Consider the following 19,718-nt stretch of genomic DNA (forward strand, 5'->3'; position numbering starts at 1 on the left):
CAAAAACACTAATAGTAGGATTAAAGTTTTTTTTTTTTAGCATTCAATAAATAGTAGCAGAAAAAAAAAAATTAATAAAAATCAAAATACACAATAGTAATAATAATAATTATACATATATAAACAAACAATGAAAAATGAACAAATGGAACAAAGAAAAATCATAAAGGACTTATGGGTGCAGCAATCATTTCAGTTTGGTGAAACAGTAAATATAATATCAATGATATGGTTAAGACAATGGAAGAATTATGTTAAATATGACGAATCCCCATTAATAAATGGAAATGGCAATAACAGTGAAAATGGACATAATGAGCAACAACAAAATGGAAAGGGTGTAAATCATCATCACGAATTTGAATCACCAAAGCCAGAAACTATTGATAACAGAGAATTACTTGAAGGTATTGATTCAGAAGGGAATCCAATAATGGATAGAAAGTTAAACGAAAAAACAGATTTCGAGATTGTACCAAGCAAAGTATGGAGTCAGCTTATTCAGTGGTATCAAGGAGGTCCAGAAATTAAAAGAACTGTTATAACTTTAGGTTTTAAAGATGAACTATATGTCGAAATCAAACCATATTTAATAAATGTAAAATATCACACATCACTAATAAGTGAAATACCTTCAAGGAATCAAAACCAACAGCAACAACAAACACCATATTTATATTCATACCAAAGAAGTTTAAAATCAACTCTAGCAGAGTTAAGAGAAACTATCGCAAAAAATGAAAATATCAATCCAAATCATTTAGAATTTTATAAAAACTCCACCAGTGGAAAATCAAAACCAATAAAGAAAATAACGATGTCTCTAGAAGATCTAAAGTTTGAGGATAAAACCGATTTAATACTACACTATCAAACTGAACAAACTCAAAAAGGTATTTCAAAGCTTGGTAAAAAGATTACAGGTATTTTTAAGAAGAAAGGACATGGCAGTGGAATGGGTGGAAGATCTTACTCTGATCCATCATACTATACTAATGGCGTGAATGGTGGCGGAAGCAGCAGCAGCAGTAGTTCTACAAGTTCAAATTCTAACGAAAGTTCACCCACTTTTGAAAATATTGATCCAAAAAGTTCAAAAGAGATTGTACTTTCAAATAAAATTTGTGGTTTGTCAAATCTTGGTAATACTTGCTTTATGAACTCTTCACTACAGGTAAATATTTTCTATTTCCATTAAAAATATTATTTTTACCTAAATAGAACCAATTTTAATATATTTTTATAGTGTTTAGCACATACTATACCTTTAACAGAATACTTTTTATCAGGAAAATATGCTTGTGATATTAATAAAACAAACCCATTAGGTATGAAAGGTCAAATTGCAGAGATTTATGGAAAATTAATGAAGGATATGTGGACAGGTAGCAGTAATTGTGTAGCACCAAAACATTTGAAATGGATTATTGGTAAATATGCACCTCAATTCAGTGGTATGTCACAGCAAGATTCACAAGAATTCCTATCATTCTTATTGGATGGTCTTCATGAAGATTTGAACAAGGTATTAAAGAAACCATACACTGAAGAGAAAGAAGAATCAAAAGAGCAAAGAGAAGATGCAGTAGTAGCAGCTGAACACTGGGAAAACCACATCAAAAGAAATCAATCAATCATTGTAAATTTATTCCAAGGTCAATATAAGAGTACATTAACCTGCTCTAAATGTAGCAAAGTTAGTATCACCTTTGATCCCTATATGTATGTTACTTTACCTATACCAGTTCCAACTGAACGTCTATTCGATGTCATTCTATTTAGACGTAAACCAATTGAACAACTAGGACCGGATCCAAACGGAATCTATTGTTTAAACAATGCAATGGCACCAATTAAATACTGCTTAAAGTTACCAAAAAGAGAAGATGTCGAAACCTTAAGAGTTGAACTTTCAAAGATTACCGGTATCGAATCATCATGTATTGCATTAGCAGAGACATTAAAAAATAGAATATATACTTTTCTTAATGATCAAAAGAGTTTACTTTCAATTAAAGATAAAGAAGTTACAATTGCATACGAACTACCACATGCTGGCGAGGATATTTCTAGAATCCATGTTATGCATAGAAGTAATGGTGATTTAGCTCTTTTACCATATGTATTATTATTAAAATACTCTGAAACCTCGCGTAAAGATTTATATAAAATGGTTTGGGAACGTGTTGGTCACAGAGTTAAAAAGGGGTGGCGTTCAGCATTAAGACAAAAATTAAAGGAACAACAAAATTTAAATTTAGAAAATAATAGCAACAACTCCTCTACAACAACTGTAAATGATCAAGATCAAGATAATATTAGCAATCAACAAGAGCAACATCAACAACATCAACAACAACAACAACAATTCGGTGAAAAAGATAGTCATCATAGCACCTTTGATGATAGCCAGTTTGAAGAAGATGATGCCTCATCAGTTACAGATGATGATTTATTCGAATCAATCTATCCATTCGTTTTAAAAACCACCAATGGTAATGGTAATCATTGTGATCGTTGCCCAAATGGTTGTACTGGTTGTGCAGTCGAATGCGATGATAAACCATTAACAATTTTATATAAAACTCCAAAATACTGGCGTGAAGGTTGTAATAATATAGCTATTGATTGGAGACCAGAGATTATCAAATATGTCGATTTTATTGACCATGACGATCCAACATCACCATTCACAATTCAAGATAAAAGCATTCAATTAAAATCAGAATTTAGAAATGACATAACCCTCTACGATTGTCTATCAATCTTCACAAAGAACGAAGAACTCAAGAAGAATGATACATGGTATTGTCCAGATTGTAAAGCTCATATTGAAGCAACTAAAAAATTAGAATTATGGAGCGCTCCAAAAATTTTGGTTATTCATCTCAAAAGATTCCAATACACCTCATACACTCATCGTCATGAAAAAATCAACTATTATGTAGACTTCCCACTCGATAATTTAGATATCTCCAAATTAGTATTAAACAAATCTTATCCACCACCAGTTTATCAACTATATGCCATATCGAATCATATGGGTGTAATGGGTTCTGGTCATTATACTTCTTGTGTTAAAAATAAAGATCAATGGTATTTAATTAGTGACTCTTCATATCGTCCAATAGATAAATTAAAAATTAAAAGTTCAGATGCCTATGTATTATTTTATCAACTAAAATCTCCACCAACTGGAACATTACAACAATAACCAATTAAAAAATAAAAAAATAATAATCGTATTTATAAATGATAATATAACAATAATATTTTTATAGAATAATAAAATAATAATTATAAATAATACCATTAAAATCACAATAGTTATTATTGAATTGCATAATTAACAGTAATAATATTGTAACACCTTTCTTTTAAAAACTCTAATAATATTAAATAAAACTTTTCCTTTCTTTTATTTATATTATTATCATAAAAAATATAACAATTAGACCTATAAATTACAAAAATTTAGATACATTTTATAATAACCATAAGAAAAAAAAAAAAGATATTTTGTTTTAGTTTTGGTTTATTTTGGGTTGTTAACATTACAGTTTAGTTTTTAGTTCTAGACAAAATTTTATTTAATTTTTTTTTTTTTTTAAAAAAAAAAAAGTATTTATTTTATAACATATTATTATTAAATATGGGTATTATTATTATTATTATTATTAAAAACTACATTGGATTATTTTTTTTTCTGATTTTTTTTTTTTATAGTTATTTTTTTTTAAATTTTTTTGTTTGTATTATAAAAGTATTATTATAGAAGAAAAATAGATAAAACAAAGAAAAGATAAAAAAAATAAAAGAAAAGAATTGAAACCATCTTAATTGTCTGATTGAATAGCTTGAATTTGTTTGATTAAGAAATTCTTTTCATCACTAAATTGTTCTTCTTCTGTTTATTTTTAAAATAAAAAATGGGCGTTATGTTAATAAAATCGGTTTATGGTTTCCATAATACTATACTATTATTATTTGTAATTACCTTTATCATTATGGAATTGTGTTAAGAAAGTGATTAATCTTTCTTTATTTTTAGTTAAAATTTCAAGAATTGGTTTAGTTTTATTTGGATTGGCAACAAATACTTTGAATACATGGAAAGCTTCATATTGAATACTCTTTGATTTATCTCTTAAAAGGTTCATCATTAATTTAAGATTTGCAGCAGAGCTGATATATTTTGTCATAATATTGAAATTTGAACGATCTAATAAAAGTTCACCTAATAACTATAAAATTCGAAATAAAAATAAATTATTAATAAATTTAATCTTGAAAATGAAATTTTTAACTATAAACTAAATTACTTTAATAGATTGTCTTCTTGTAACATAATTTTGTGAATTTAATAAAGTTGTATATCTTTCAAAAACCTAAAGGAAAATAATAAAAATTAGTAAACCAATATTTGTGCATGTATATGCAAATAATAATAATAACTTACTTGATCATAATTTTTTTCTAAAAAGTCTGCGCTTAATGCTTTATGTTTGGTTAATAATTCTTTAAAGGTAGCAAATGTATCAGAGGCGACATCAAAATTTGAAACTTCGACAAATTCAAAGAATTCCCAAAAGTTTGGTGAGTAAATTAAACTTTTTGCTAATGATTCATGTTTGATGCATTCTCTAAGCATTGTACCACAATTTAATGCAACGTCTTGTTGTTCGTACCTGTTGTTTTTACAATCGAAAAAAAAAAAAAAAAAAAAAAAAAGTTAATAACTTTTGATTGCTTTACTATCTCGTTTCTTTTTTTCTTACCCCTTAACTAATGAGTCTAAAATATCTGTATTTTTTGAAATAAATTCTACAAATGGTGAACGTGAACCATTTTTATATCTTAATAAAATGTTGAAAATTTGGGCAACATCCTTTTTAGCTTCAAATTCTAATTTACCGAGATCTTTAATAATGAGGGGAATTAAATCACCTGCACAAATTTCATTTGTTAAAGCACCAACTGATTCTTGATTTGGTTCGTGTTCACCATCGCCTTGTAATACCTTTTTAATTTCTTGAAGACATTTTGAAATTTCTTCTGATGCCTTTATTTAATTAATAGATTTTATTTTTAATAGATTTTAAATTTTAGATTTGAATATGGTATGATTATAGTTATTATTAATTTGATTTGATTTGATTTGATTTGAATTGGTTTGATTAGATTAATTTGATAAATTAAATTGTAAAATATGAAAAAAAAAAATATTAATATAATTTTTCTTTTTGTGATGATATCGTTAATTAAAAATACTGTACTTTTTCTGTTGTTTTTGAATTTGGTCCTGATTTATCCATAGAGAATAGACTCTCCTTTATTGATTTAACCAATTCGGTTGGAGTTTTTTGTTTTTTATTAAAAAATATATTCATATTTTTATGTATATATTATATTGTCTATATAGTGGTGCGGTATCTGTGTGATCTTTTTTTTTTTTTTTTTTCGTAAGTTTTTTTATGATCTTTTTCTCTAAAATTTAGTTTTTTATTTCTTTTGTAATTTTTCTTTAGAGTATGGTGTTTTTGATATAAATATAACTATTTATTTTCTTCTTATTGTCTAACACCTTTTTATTTCTTTCTTTTTCTTACAAAAAAAATAGAGGGTGGATGATAGAGTGTTAAAAAAATTTTGATGAAAAAAAATTTAAAAAAAATAAAAAAAAATAAAAATAAAAAAAAATAAAAAAATTTTAAAAAATTTTTTAAAAAAAAATTTAATTAAAATAATAAAGATATAAAAAAAAAATAAAAAAATAATTATAATTAAAATTTAAAAATAGTAACAATATAACCAATATTAATAAAACTAAATGTTGTTTATTCAATGGTTCAAAATAATTATATAAAAAAAAAATATATAAAATAAATAAAAAAATGGGTTCACCAAAAATAAAATAAAATTAAATAATAATTTATAATAAAAATAAAAAATGATAATGGTACTACAATTTCTTAGGGGTGCATAATAAACTTAAATAAAAGGGAAATAAACAAAGATATAAAGTTTTTTTTTAACCCAGTTAAAAAATCTTTTTTTTTTTTTTTTTTTTTTTTTTTTTTTTTTAATTTTTTTTAATTTTTTTTTTATTAATTTTATTTTTTTTTCAAATTTTACAATAATTTTTTTATTTTTTTTATTTTTTTTTTATAAATTTTTTAAACACAACAACAATAATTAATTCTCAAATATGACAGTAAGTAGGCACAAATTTATACAACTACGCACAATAGATTTTAGGAAATATCGACATACATAATCTAAATTTATATCAACAATAGTAATTATTTTGTAAAATGTGTTAAATATTAAAATTTAAAATTTTTTTTAAAAATAATTATTATTTTATCTACCATTCCTCAGTATACTTTTTTCGTTGATATGACCTGTGGTGGTTGCTCAAAAGCTGTAAATGCTATCTTATCAAAACTTGGTATGTATATTATAATATTGGTTATTTGTTACTTCTTTATCGATAATATAAAAAAATAAAAATAATAATAATAATAATAATGATAACAATAAAAATATTTATATAATTTTAAATAACTGCCATAATTAAACAATAGAGTATTAATGACATTATAGGAGAGTTAATAAAATATAAATAATTAAATGAATAAATTTATAAATTTAATAAATAACCACCGATAACATATTAATTTTTATTTTTAAATTACTTTTATTTAAATATTTTTGGTTTTTTAAAATAGATGGTGTTTCAAACATTCAAATCGACCTTGAAAACAAAAAAGTTAGCTGTGATAGTTCAAAACTCAATGCTGAAGAACTTTTAACAAATATTAAAAAAACTGGCAAGAAATGTGAAATCATTGCTTAAACCACCCAGTATTATATAATTAAATCAATAATTGCCACAATTTTAAAAAAATAATTAAAAACCACAAATATTGTACTTTTATTTATTTAATTTATTTATTCTCCTTCTATACCCCTTCCTCTTCATTATTTATTAAAAATATAAATTCATATTGCTTACCAATACAATATGAATCTTTATTTAAAATTTATTTATTTCCTCTTCCAAAATTCATTTTTATTTTTAAAATAAAAAGAATATATTAAAAAAAAAGTTAATTGGTTATTTCATATGAGTATCATCCAATCGAAATATAAACCTTGTTATTAAAGATCATTAAAAAAAATAATATTTGTTTTTTTTTTTTTTAAAAATAATATTTTATTTATGTGTTTTATATTTTATATTTTTCTAAACTTTAAAAAAGATAATGTTCTTTATCTTTTTTTTTGGCGAAAACTGTACAATTTTATTTATTTAATTCTTTTTTTTAATTGTTTAATTTTTTAATATTCATCGGTGGTTGATTCTTTGTTTAAACATTTCTTCATTCTGTGTTGAAAAGTTTGTTCTACCAAAAGGTGAAAACCAAATTTAATTCTTAATAATAGCATGCTTTCCATTTTGACTTTGCAATGTATTTTCTGTTTTTAATATTTGTGTATATTTATTTTTATAAAAAAAAAAAATAATTTTAATATTTTTTATATTTAATTTTTAAGAAAAAAAAAAAAAAAAAAAAAAAAAAAAATCTGGGGGAAATTTTAAATTAAAAAAATAATAATTATGTCACCATATTAAAAACCGATTTCAAATAGTAATGGGACAAAAAACAAAAACTTTTGCACTATATTTATCAATAAAACCAATATCTATATAAAATCATCATGATGAAATAAAAAAAAATAAAAAAAAATACATTTGAATATATTTTTTTTTAACATGGCAAACAACTTTTCGGTCTTTTTGAAAGTGGTATGATGCCATCGAGAAATGGAAATTTTGTTGGATACAAAATGGCATTAATAATAAAACCCAGGTTGTGTTTCTGACTAAGAACTTGGTTTAAACCAAAATTTAAAATAATTAAAGTTTTGCAATTCACTTGAAAAAAAAAAGGAATTCATGCAATGTAAATTTTAAGTAAATTCTTTTTTGACCTCAAGAACTAGACAACTCAAGAGTCGTGTAGCAATATAAATTTTTGTTTTAGATTTGCAAATATTTACAATAGAAAAAAAAAAAAAAATAAAAAAAAAAAAAAATAAAAACACTATTTTTAATTATTTCAATTTTCATATTAACAAATTTATTTTTATTACCCCCTATTTGTTTTTGTTTTTATTTTTAAGTTCCTTAAAATTTCAAATTTTTTAATTTATATGTATAAATATTTTTTATTTTTATTTTTTATATTTTAAATATTTTTATTATATATTTTTCATATAACCATTATAATAATATTATTTTATTATTATTAAAAAAAATGAATAGTTCAATATTTGATAACAATTTCAATATACCAATAAAATATAATGTTTCGGAATTATCATCTGAATTATATGATGGTTATGTATGTCCAATTTGTTTTGAAATATATTATAAAAAAGAAGTTTACCAATGTAAAGAAGGTAAGAACTTGGTATATAGTTTTTATTTTAAATATTTATATATATTTTAACTAATAATTTTCTATTTTTACTTTAATTTTAATATCAGGTCATTGTTCATGTAAAGAATGTTGGGAAAAATCACTTGAAATAAATAAAGAGTGTATGCAATGTAAAACTCAAGTAAATTCATTCAATAAACTATAAAGAGCAAGACAAGTTGAAAATTTGTTGATGAAAACTGGTGTATGCTGTCCATATTCATTCAGAAATATTCTTAGAGTAGATGATAATGAAGAATTAATAAAAGATAATGAAGGATGTAAAGAAATTATTAAATTGGAAAATTTAGATAATCATATTGAAATATGTAGTTTTAGATTTATAAAATGTAAATATCATAAAAAAGGATGCAATGAAAAATTCAGATTCAGTAATGGTGATTTTCACATTCCCCGATGTGAGTACCAAACAATAAATTGTGAATATTGTTCTAATGGTTACTTATTAAAAACAATCGAACAACATAGTCTCGAGTGTCCTTCAAAGTTAGAATACTGTTCTGGATGTAATAAAAAATTTAAAAGAGCAGAAATGAATTATCACTTGGATAAAGAATGTCCAGGGGCAATTATTCCATGTAAATTTTCACAATTTGGATGCAATTACAAAATAAAAAGAGAAAATTTAGAAAATCATTTAGATCAAATAGACCACACAAAACAATTACGTGCAATAATTGATAGTTTAATTATTAAAAATGGTGTACTTTCAGATTGTATCGATGAGTTAGCTAATGGTAAGAAACTTTTGATTTCAAAAATAGAAAATTTAACCTATAATAATAATCTACTTTCAGATAGAATTGATGCTTTAACTAAAGGTAAAGAATATAAAAATAAATGGATTATTTCAAACTATTCAGGAATACATAAAATTGATTCACCTAAATTTGAATATCCTCCAAATTTATTTAAATTATTTTTTTTTAAAAATGATCATTGTGGAGCTCATAGAATCTTTTTAACCTCACTAGATGTAACATTCTCAATAACTTTATTAAACAAAGATACTCAAATGAACTACATTTGTCCAGATGGTAAGTAATAGTATTATTTTATTTCATTGGAATTATAAAAAATTATTATTTTATTTTTAATTTATAAATAATTTATAATATTAAGATCCACTACCATCAAAAGGAAGATGGTACACAATTAATTTCGAATTAAATAAAACAAATGGATATGTAACACAAGATGACAAAGTTGAATTTGAATTTACACTTACATATCCGAAACAAATGCCATTGTTATCATAATTAAATTTCAAATTATCAATTAATTTAATTTTATAGTTCTTTTTCAATATTTTACGCCATCATTAAGTTTATTTAATAAAATAAAAGTTTTTTAACATTTACATAATATATTTCTTTTATTATGTTTTTACAAGGTTTTTTTATTACTATTTAAAAGTAAAAATTTACTAATAAACTTTATATAAAATCTTTTAAAGTTGAACCACAAATGGTTAATAGTTATTCCTATAAAGTTTTTTAATAAAAATATTATTTTTATATAAATATAGTAATTTGAAGAGATTAAAAACTATCGTTCACAAGGAAGATTTATCCAAAAATTAATTTTTTTTTTAAAAAATATAAAAATAAATAAAAAAAAATTAAAACTAAAAATAAAATAAAGACCTTTTTATAATAATGTTTTTTAATAAAAATGACTGTCATTTATTATGCAACACAATCTTTTTTATTTCGGAAAAGAAAAAAATTGTGATTTGAGTTTCTGCTGTTATTTTAGATTTATCAATAAATTTTATAAAATGAATAGAAATGAATAATATTAAAAAAAGTTAAAAAAAGAGATAATATTTATTTAAAAAAAATTAATTTAAATAGGCAAATGATAATCGGTAAAAATAGGGATAATGATAAATCTCTAAAATCAATGTTAGCTAGCTCATCTGGAAGTACTACCTTCTCTGGTAATGAATCAACTTGGTTCAGTAATACCTTAGGGTAGTTCATGTGGTTTCAATCCATGCAGCGGTAGGAACAGTATCTTTATCAATTTTGATCGTTATTAGTCGTCATCATAGAAAATGCTGTTAATTTCTCTATATAAATAAATCTTTAATTGATGAATTGGATATCCAATTTGTATGGATACATATTATAAAAAAGAAATTTATCAATGTAGACAAGGTAAATGGTTTTAAAATAATTTTTTAATTTATGTTTCCAAATATTAGTTTAAAATTGTTCTTGTAAAGATTGTTATGAAAAATCACTTGAAAAGGAATATATGCAATTCAAATTTCAAGTATATTCTTTTTTTACCTCAAGAACTAGATAACTCGAGTCAATTATTAAAAACAGATGAATGTTGTCCATATTCATTCAGAAATATTTAGAGTATATGAAAGTTTAGAATTAATTGAAGATAGAAATGGAAGTAAAAAAATTATTAATTTGGAAGAATTAGATAATCATATTGAAAATTTTAGTTTTAAATTTGTAAATATTTACTAGGGAAGAAAATTTAGTTTATTTTTTGAAAAAAAGGGGTTTCTAAGTTCGGGGTCAATAAGTTCCATTTTTAAAGTCAATTTCTAAGTTTTAGTTTTTTTTTTATTTTTCTAAGTTTTAAAAACAAAAAAAAAAGTTTTTAATTTAAAAGGTGTTTAAAAATCAATAAATTAACAATTAAATCATAATCAATTAATATATATAGTAATGTGTGGTTGTTTCCCCCTTTTATTTTTTTTTTTAAATTTTTTTTAAATTTTTTTTTAAAATTTTTTTTTTTTTTAATAATATACATAAATATTGTTAAGAGGATTTTTAAATATATTTTATTACAATATAGCAGTTATATAATTAAGCGCAATATTTAAAATTAAAAATAAATAAATTTAATATAATTTTTTTTCTATAAATACTTCAAAATTTTTATTTATATATCAATATCAAAATTTATTAATATATAAAAATATAAAAAATTATTATATTTTAAAAAAAATAAAAATAAATTAATAAATAATAACATTAATAAATATAAAATTATAAAAAATAAATATATTTTAATATTAATAACTAAATATCAATGGAAGGAACAAATAAAAGACCTATTACCAGAAGAAATTCAATTGTAGATCTAGATAAAAAGCTAGCAACATCCCTATAATATTAGATATAATTTTACAAATGGTAAAGTATACATATTATTATTTAATTTATTGATAAAAAAATTATATACTAATATCTTATTTTTAATAGATGGTAAATGTTTAGCAGCAAAAAAATATAGAGAAAAAAACAATCTTTCAAATGATACAATAAATACCCTAGATTATCACAAATATTGGAAAGAAAATAGTATTGAAGATCCAACATTATAATCAATTATAAGAAATCTACTTTCAGTTGCTTCTTCGTCCGTTGAAATTGAAAGAACATTTTTGGATGCTAAGTTGTTGGTTACATGTAGACAACAGATCAAATTTGGGTTGGGAAAGAATAGAACAATGTGTGTTATTAAGGGAATGGGCAAACTTTTCAAGAGTAGATATTGTCGAAAACTCTGTCTTTTATAACTATTCAAATATTTCAAAAATGGAATGATTAAATAAAATTGTACAAGAATTTTAAATATTTTTCATACTAAAAAATAATGTAATTCTAAGTTTTTTTTTTTTTTTTTAAAGTTTCTAAAGGGGGTAATAAAAATAAATTTTGTTAATATGAAAATTGAAATAACTAAAAATAGTGTTTTTATTTTTTTATTTTTTTATTTTTTTTTTTTTGTATGGGAAAAAAATTAGTCTAAGTTTGACAAAAAAAAAAAAAATTTCTAAGTTTCCCCCACTCCCACACCCACCCACTATAACCAAATTTAGGTTTACCAAAGTGGAGTTGGAAAAAAGATGGTGGAAAATAACAAATAAATCAATAAAAAATAATAAATAAAAAGATTTTTTTACGAAAAAAATTAAAAAAAAAAATTGTAACATTTTGATTGATATTTTTTCAATCTTTTGGCTTTTTTTAAAAAATTTTCAAAATAGTTTTTATTGGAAAAAAAAAATATATTTCAATTTAATTTTTTTTAATTTTTTTTTTTTATTTGTTTTTCTTTTTAAGTTCCTTAAAAATTTAAGTTTTTTTATTTATATGTCTATTTTTTAAGTTTTAAAATTTTTTTTATTTTTTATTTTTTAAAATTTTTTTTATTTTTTATGTTTTAAAATTTTTTATTTTATATTTTTCATTTAACATTATTTTATTATTATTATAAAAAAATGGATTATAGATTTGGTAACAATTCCACTACACTGAAAAGAGAACCAATAAAATATAATGTTTCGGAATTATCATCTGAATTAGATGATGGTTATGTATGTCCAATTTGTTTTGAAATATATTATAAAAAAGAGGTTTACCAATGTAAAAAAGGTAAAAACTTGGTATATAGTTTTTTTTTAAATAAATTTCAAATAATAATTTTTCTATTTTTACATTAATTTTAATATCAGGTCATTGTTCATGTAAAGAATGTTGGGAAAAATCACTTGAAATAAAAAAAGAGTGTATGCAATGTAAAGATCAAGTAAAGTCATTAAATAAACTACCAAGAGCAAGACAAGTTGAAACTTTGTTGATGGGAACTGGTGTATGCTGTCCATATTCATTCATAAATATTCTTAGAGTAGATGATAATGAAGAGTTAATAAAAGATAATGAAGGATGTAAAGAAATTATTAAATTGGAAAATTTAGATAATCATATTGAAAAATGTAGTTTTAGATTTGTAAAATGTGAATATCATGAAAAAGGATGCAATGAAAAAATCAGATACTGTAATGGTGATTCTCACATTCTCCGATGTGAATACCAAACATTAAATTGTGAATATTGTTCTAATGGTTACTTAAAAAAAACAATCGAACAACATAATCTCGAATGTCCCTCGAAGTTACAAGACTGTTCTGGATGTAATAAAAAATTTAAAAGAGCAGAAATGAATTATCACTTGGATAAAGAATGTCCAGGGGCAATTATCCCATGTATATGTTCACAATTTGGATGCAATTACAAAATAAAAAGAGAAAATTTAGAAAATCATTTAGATCAAATAGACCACACAAAACAATTACTTAAAATGGTAGAAAGTTTAACAAATAAAAATAATCAACTTTCAAATTGTATTGATGAATTAACTAAAGGTAAGGAACTCTTGATTTCAAAAATAGAAAATTTAACCTTTAATAATAAACTACTTTCAGATAGAAATGATGCGTTGTCTAAAGTTAATTATAAAAAAAAATGGATTATTTCAAACTATTCCGAAAATTCTGATAATAAAGAATGTTTTAAAACTCAATTTGGAAATCAAAATGAGTTTCTTTTATATTTTACTAATGGAAAAAAAAAACATATCTATTTTACAGGTGTAAAAAATACACTCTTAATAACTTTATTAAATAAAGATCCTCAAAATAACTACACTTGTCCATTGGATAAAGGTAAGTAATAGTATTGTTTTATTACATTGGAATTATAAAAAAATTATAATTTTATTTTTAATTTATTAATTATTTATAATATTTAGATTTATCAAATAAAGATGCAAATGTGTTCGAGATTGATTTGGAATTAAATAAAGAAAATGGATATGTAACACAAGATGACAAAGTTGAATTTGAATTTACACTTAAATATCCTGAACAAATACCATTGTTATCAAACTAAATTTCAAATTATTCAATTAATTATATATAATCCTTTTTCATATTTTATACCATCATAAAGTTTATTTAATAAAATAAAAGTTTTCACATTTACATAATATATTTCTTTTATTATGTTTTTACAAGGTTTTTTTATTACTATTTAAAAGTAAAAATTTACTAATAAACTTTAAATTAAATCTTTTAAAGTGGACCAACAAATGGTTAATAGTTATGCTGTTAATTAATAAATCGTTTTTAATAAAGTGCCTTAAATTGATTAATCTTTAAAGGATTAATCTATTTTCAAAAAAAAATTCAAATGGATTTGATAAATATTTCATAAAACCATTGATCAGATTCATTATTTTTGTAACAGATACCGTATTTACTTCTGTGAAATCGGACCTTGGTTTTCTTCATCTTGGTGTATGATAATCTTCTTGATTTTCTCTTACAACAACAGATGCAAATAAAGAATGAAATGATACTGAAATAGTACCAAATTTCCTTGTTATTTATATTTTTTTCTTTTATTAAAATTTTATTTTTTTTATGGATTTCATAATAATTTTTTTTTTTTTTTTTTTTTTTTTTAAATTTAAAATTTTGATTTCCCAATTTAAAAAATTTTTTTTTTTAAATTTTTTTTTTGTTTTTGTTTAAAATATATTTTTTAAAAGTATATTTATTAATAATTATAATAATAAATTAATAATAATATTATAAAAAATTTATGAAACTATTAATGAATATATTAAGCAGCAATAATAGTAACAACAGTAAAAATAATGATAGAGAATATTAATAATAATAGTGATGATATCAGTAGTAATATTAGTAATAGTAACAATAGTTTTAATATAGAAAATTATTATAAAATTGTAAATGATTCCATTACCAAATTTAATGATATACTGGATAGTATAATAGAGGATAGTCAAGAAAAACTAAAAGAAAACCAAATTTTAAGAGAAGAGCTATTAAATGTCATACAAAATAAAATACTAAAGCTTGAAGAAAAGGAATCAATTTTAAAGAATCAAAAGATACAGCTATTAAAAGAAATTGAATTGATATTGGTTGAATTAGATTTGCAACCAAACCTATTCACAAGTGATAGTGATATTAAAAATCAGTATGCTCAATTAATAGATAGTTTCAATACAACAAAATTAATATCGAGTCAAATAATATTAATCGATGCATATCATACAAATTTAAAAAATGTATTTTATAAATTTATTATTATAGTTTTTAAAAAAAAAAGATACCAAAAATATTAACATTTAATTTCTTTTTTATTTTTTTAGATATATAATGAAAATAAAAATAAATTAAATAAATTATTTGAACAGTTAAATCATCTATATGATGATTTGGGTTTAAATGAAGATAAATCAGCACTGCAATTCAAAGAAATTGGACTACCATCAAATAAAAGAATTCAAGAATTTGAAATTGAAATTCAAAGATTAAAAGAAATTCAAAATGGTATTATAGATAAACTTTTGGTTTCAAAATCATCAGTAATTAAATTAAAAGAAGAGTTAGAGCTCTCAAATGAAGAATCCGCGGAAATTAATAACTTGATAAATCAACTAAATAAAATAAATAATAGCTCTGATCAGCAATCAAAGCAAATTAAATCATTGGTACAAATATTATATAAACTAGAATCAATGAATAAAGATCTCAGTAATCTAAAGAATAAAAGAGTAAATCAAATATCAAAACTATCAAATACAATAGATAAAGATTATATTCAATTGGGCATTGAGAGTAATGACGAGTTTAGAATTAAATTCCAAAAAGAAAAAGAGTCAACTCTTAAGAAACATTCATCTGTATCACCAAAGCTAATTAACTGCTTATTGGTGGAATCCGAAAGACTTTTAGAATTAAAAAAATTAAAATTTAAAGATCAATTTGATTCAAAATTAAAAATTTTAGAGAATCTCTGGGAACAGCTATGCATACCAAAAGAAAATAGAAATTTAAAAAGTATAATCAATAACAATAACAATAATAAGGAACAACAGGAAGAGCAACAAAATGATCAAGATAGTCAAAATGATAAAAATCAAGATAGATTGGATATTGAAAATAATAACTCATACTACTATAATTTAGAAACATTAGAATTGGTAAATAAAGAGATTGAATATTTAACAGGTTTATTGGCATCAATGAAGGTAATATTGGAAAAGGTAAAAAGAAGAGAATGGATTAAAAGCGAAATGAAGAAATTTGAAAATAGCGCAAGTGATTCAAATAGGTTTAAGGGTAGTTCAGTTCGTTTATTAGAGGAAGCTAAATTCAGAAAGACTATATCAAGAGAATTTCCAAAATTAACTGAAGATTTAGTTAGAGAATTGGCAGAATGGGAAGGCGCAAACAACAAAAGATTCTTTTATTATGGCGAACCTTATTTAGATTTAATGAATAGCGAAACCGAAAGACCAGACTTTGATTTGCTTCATTTGAAGCTTTTAACAAAAAAAGATCATATCAGCGAAGGTACAAGTAATGGCCAAGCTGCAGTCTCTTATGTAAATATTGATTCAACAACTACTAATTCAAATAAAAATACAACAACACCAAATACACCAACTCAACATAGCAAAAAACCAGTACCATTAATTAAAAGACCATCACTTTCATCTCTTCCAACTAGCAATAATTCAGTATCCTCCTCACCTAAAGCAGTATCACCAACTTCAAAACTATCCAAAACCTTATCATCCATTAATTTTTCAACCACTACATCCACCACAACCACTAAACCACCCACTCTTAAGCCCTCATCATCACCATCTTCATTGTCAACCTCCACAAACTCTTTGACCAATACTCCATCAAAACTATCATCCTCCTCGCCATCCATTGGGGGCAATATTACACCAATAAAAAAAGAAAGCTCAACCAAATCTTTGCATGGTACTACACCATCAAAAAATTCACAATCCACAACCACACCATCAAAATCATCTTCATCAACCACACCATTAAAATCATCATCATCTTCTGTTGGTAGTGGTAATATTACCACACCACTAAAAAGAGAATCTTCAATTCCCAAATTATCAACCCCAATAACAAATAAAAATTCGAAGAAACAATAATTTAAATAAATTAGAAAATTAATTTACAAAATAGGTAAATACAAAAAAAAAAAAAAATTTCATATTTATAAAAATTATTTTTTCTTTATATGAGTATGAAAAATTTTTTTTTTTTTTTTTTTTGAATTTGTTTTTTTAAAAAAAAAAAAAATTTTAATTTTTTTTATTTTTTTTTTATTTTTTAATATTTTAAAAAAAAAAATTTTAAATTTTTCATTCTAAGCTGTTCAATTATTTAATATACAAAAGAAATAAAAAAAAAAAGTAATAAGGAAATAGAGAAATTCTGTTCTTATTTACTAATATATATAAAAACAAAAAAAAAAAAAAAAAAAAAAAAAACAAATCAAAATTTTTTTTTTTTTTTATATATATTAAATTTATAATTATATATTTTTAAAGAAAAATAGTGTATATTGGAGAATAATAAACAAAATAAACAATAAAATAGTTAATAATAATAATAATAATAATAAATAATAAATAACAACAATATAAATTAATGGTGACAATACATACAGATGAAATTAAAGATGTCTGGAGTTACAATCTGGATGAGGAGATGGAAAAGATAAGGAACCTTGTAGATGACTATAACTATATAGCAATGGATACAGAGTTTCCTGGTATTGTAACAAGACCTGTTGGCAATTTTAGAAGTACATCAGATTACCATTACCAAACCCTAAGATTAAATGTTGACCAACTTAAAATTATTCAATTGGGTTTAACTTTTTGTGACTCGGAAGGTAATTTAGCAAAACCAACAAGTACATGGCAATTTAATTTTAAATTTAATTTAAAGTAATTACTTATAAAATTCATAATACATAATTAAAATATTAAATAATAGATGGTTTATAATAATTAATTATTAATAATAATTATAATTATAATGATAATAATAATAACAATAATAATAATAATAATAATAATAATAATAATAATAATAATAATAATAATAATAATAATAATAATAATAATAATAATAATAATATTTAATAATTTATAATTTTTTTTTTCTAATATTAATTTAATATAATAGTGAAGATATGTATGCTCAAGATTCAATCGATTTATTATCAAGAAGTGGTATAGAGTTTAAAAAATTTGAAGCCCATGGTATTGATATTTTAGATTTTGGAGAGCAACTAATGTCTTCAGGAATTGTTTTAAACGATAACATTAAATGGATATCTTTTCATAGTGGGTATGTAAATTAATTACTAAATATCTAAATTTATAGAGTATAATTTATCTAACCTTTTTTAATCAGTTATGATTTTGGTTATTTATTAAAATCATTAACATGTACAGTATTACCACTTGACGAAGCAGATTTCTTCTCGTTAGCAAGAACATATTTCCCATGCATTTATGATATTAAATATATAATGAAGAGTTGTAAAAATCTTAAAGGTGGTTTAAGTGAATTGGCAGATGATTTAGATGTAAGTATAGTATTTTAGTTTTTATTGGTTATGGTATTATACTAACATTATTTTATCATAAATGTGTGTAGATTAAAAGAATTGGACCACAGCATCAAGCAGGTAGTGACTCATTATTAACATGCACAACTTTCTTTAAAATGAGAAAGATGTATTTTGAAAATCAATTGGATGACTCAAAATATTTAGGTGTTTTATATGGTCTCTCATCATTTTCACAAGATGGCACACCAACAAATCTTAATACCACCAACAATCCTAATAATCAAAGCTTTCAAGGCCATAATCCAAGCTATACTTCAATGCCACCAAATCCACCAACATATTTCAATTATCCTCCACCAACCACTCCAACTCGTTCACACTATAATCCTGCCGGTCCCTATTCACCAATAAATGCTCAAAACATACCAAACCAAAATTATTCAAAAAACTTAAAATAACAACACAATAATAATATAAACAATAATAATTTTAAACCATAAATAATAAATAATAACAACTCAAAGAACTATATGTATCATAATATTACCATATATATATTACATTTTAAATATAAAAAATTGTACAAACAATAACTTAATAAAATTTAATCCAACTTAATTCACCCTAATCATTTAAATAATAATTTTTACATATATCTTTATCCCCATACTATTAAAAAAAATATATTCTTTCCATCACAAAGTATATTGTACAAATAAAATAAAAATAAAAATTTAAAATAACAATAGAATCTTTTTTTTTTATATAATTTGTTTATTTCTTGTTTATTTAGAAACTCTTGAGGAGTTTAATAACTCGAAGGGGTTTTGATTTGTGGAAATACCAACCTTTTGGTCTTACTTTGCAAACATTTTTTTTAATTTGCTCTATTCTGAAACCGAGTTTGGAACTAGGCAGAATTGAAAATATCTTTAAAGATCTTGGACTAGAAAACAGATCG

General features: G+C 22.5%; 8 protein-coding genes across 8 annotated transcripts; 7 read left to right on the forward strand and 1 right to left on the reverse strand.

Annotated features, from left to right (window-relative positions):
• Window positions 1–130: 130 nt before the first annotated feature.
• Window positions 131–3,214, forward strand: DICPUDRAFT_26301 (uncharacterized protein; the record flags this gene model as incomplete). The annotated part of the gene is made up of 2 exons (XM_003283653.1): window positions 131–1,174; window positions 1,247–3,214. 2 exons carry the CDS (start codon window positions 131–133, stop codon window positions 3,212–3,214), a joined length of 3,012 nt encoding a protein of 1,003 aa, XP_003283701.1.
• A 395-nt stretch (window positions 3,215–3,609) lies between these two features.
• On the reverse strand, window positions 3,610–5,390 carry DICPUDRAFT_93519 (uncharacterized protein; the record flags this gene model as incomplete). Its single annotated transcript, XM_003283692.1, has 6 exons — window positions 3,610–3,907; window positions 3,998–4,244; window positions 4,323–4,388; window positions 4,460–4,688; window positions 4,779–5,062; window positions 5,277–5,390. 6 exons carry the CDS (start codon window positions 5,388–5,390, stop codon window positions 3,837–3,839), a joined length of 1,011 nt encoding a protein of 336 aa, XP_003283740.1. The 3' UTR covers window positions 3,610–3,836.
• Window positions 5,391–6,208: 818 nt separating this feature from the next.
• DICPUDRAFT_85949 (uncharacterized protein) lies at window positions 6,209–6,859 on the forward strand (the record flags this gene model as incomplete). Its single annotated transcript, XM_003283654.1, has 3 exons — window positions 6,209–6,214; window positions 6,382–6,451; window positions 6,732–6,859. 3 exons carry the CDS (start codon window positions 6,209–6,211, stop codon window positions 6,857–6,859), a joined length of 204 nt encoding a protein of 67 aa, XP_003283702.1.
• Window positions 6,860–8,324: 1,465 nt separating this feature from the next.
• DICPUDRAFT_147424 (uncharacterized protein) lies at window positions 8,325–9,769 on the forward strand (the record flags this gene model as incomplete). The annotated part of the gene is made up of 4 exons (XM_003283655.1): window positions 8,325–8,469; window positions 8,558–8,611; window positions 8,660–9,547; window positions 9,633–9,769. The coding sequence occupies 4 exons, from the start codon at window positions 8,325–8,327 to the stop codon at window positions 9,767–9,769; spliced, it is 1,224 nt and encodes a 407-aa protein (XP_003283703.1).
• A 1,686-nt stretch (window positions 9,770–11,455) lies between these two features.
• Window positions 11,456–12,131, forward strand: DICPUDRAFT_71487 (uncharacterized protein; the record flags this gene model as incomplete). Its single annotated transcript, XM_003283656.1, has 2 exons — window positions 11,456–11,662; window positions 11,734–12,131. A coding segment is annotated over one exon (210 nt), but the record flags the coding sequence as incomplete, so codon positions are not given.
• A 623-nt stretch (window positions 12,132–12,754) lies between these two features.
• On the forward strand, window positions 12,755–14,318 carry DICPUDRAFT_91159 (uncharacterized protein). Its single transcript, XM_003283657.1, has 3 exons — window positions 12,755–12,922; window positions 13,003–13,992; window positions 14,079–14,318. Exons 1-3 carry the CDS (start codon window positions 12,769–12,771, stop codon window positions 14,216–14,218), a joined length of 1,284 nt encoding a protein of 427 aa, XP_003283705.1. The 5' UTR covers window positions 12,755–12,768; the 3' UTR covers window positions 14,219–14,318.
• Window positions 14,319–14,987: 669 nt separating this feature from the next.
• Window positions 14,988–17,321, forward strand: DICPUDRAFT_147427 (uncharacterized protein; the record flags this gene model as incomplete). Its single annotated transcript, XM_003283658.1, has 2 exons — window positions 14,988–15,425; window positions 15,510–17,321. 2 exons carry the CDS (start codon window positions 14,988–14,990, stop codon window positions 17,319–17,321), a joined length of 2,250 nt encoding a protein of 749 aa, XP_003283706.1.
• A 526-nt stretch (window positions 17,322–17,847) lies between these two features.
• Window positions 17,848–19,044, forward strand: DICPUDRAFT_20033 (uncharacterized protein; the record flags this gene model as incomplete). The annotated part of the gene is made up of 4 exons (XM_003283659.1): window positions 17,848–18,125; window positions 18,367–18,531; window positions 18,598–18,772; window positions 18,844–19,044. Coding segments are annotated over 4 exons (819 nt in total), but the record flags the coding sequence as incomplete, so codon positions are not given.
• Between the last annotated feature and the right edge of the window lie 674 nt (window positions 19,045–19,718).

The sequence above is a fragment of the Dictyostelium purpureum genome (genome assembly GCF_000190715.1).
Source record: "Dictyostelium purpureum unplaced genomic scaffold DICPUscaffold_12, whole genome shotgun sequence".
NCBI classification, from domain to species: domain Eukaryota; phylum Evosea; class Eumycetozoa; order Dictyosteliales; family Dictyosteliaceae; genus Dictyostelium; species Dictyostelium purpureum.

Coding starts and splice junctions, on each gene's coding strand:
- DICPUDRAFT_91159 (XM_003283657.1), top strand. CDS start 12,769: ATGGATTATAGATTTGGTAACAATTCCACTACACTGAAAAGAGAACCA. Junction 12,923..13,002: donor GGTTTACCAATGTAAAAAAG/GTAAAAACTTGG, acceptor TTTTAATATCAG/GTCATTGTTCATGTAAAGAA. Junction 13,993..14,078: donor CACTTGTCCATTGGATAAAG/GTAAGTAATAGT, acceptor TATAATATTTAG/ATTTATCAAATAAAGATGCA.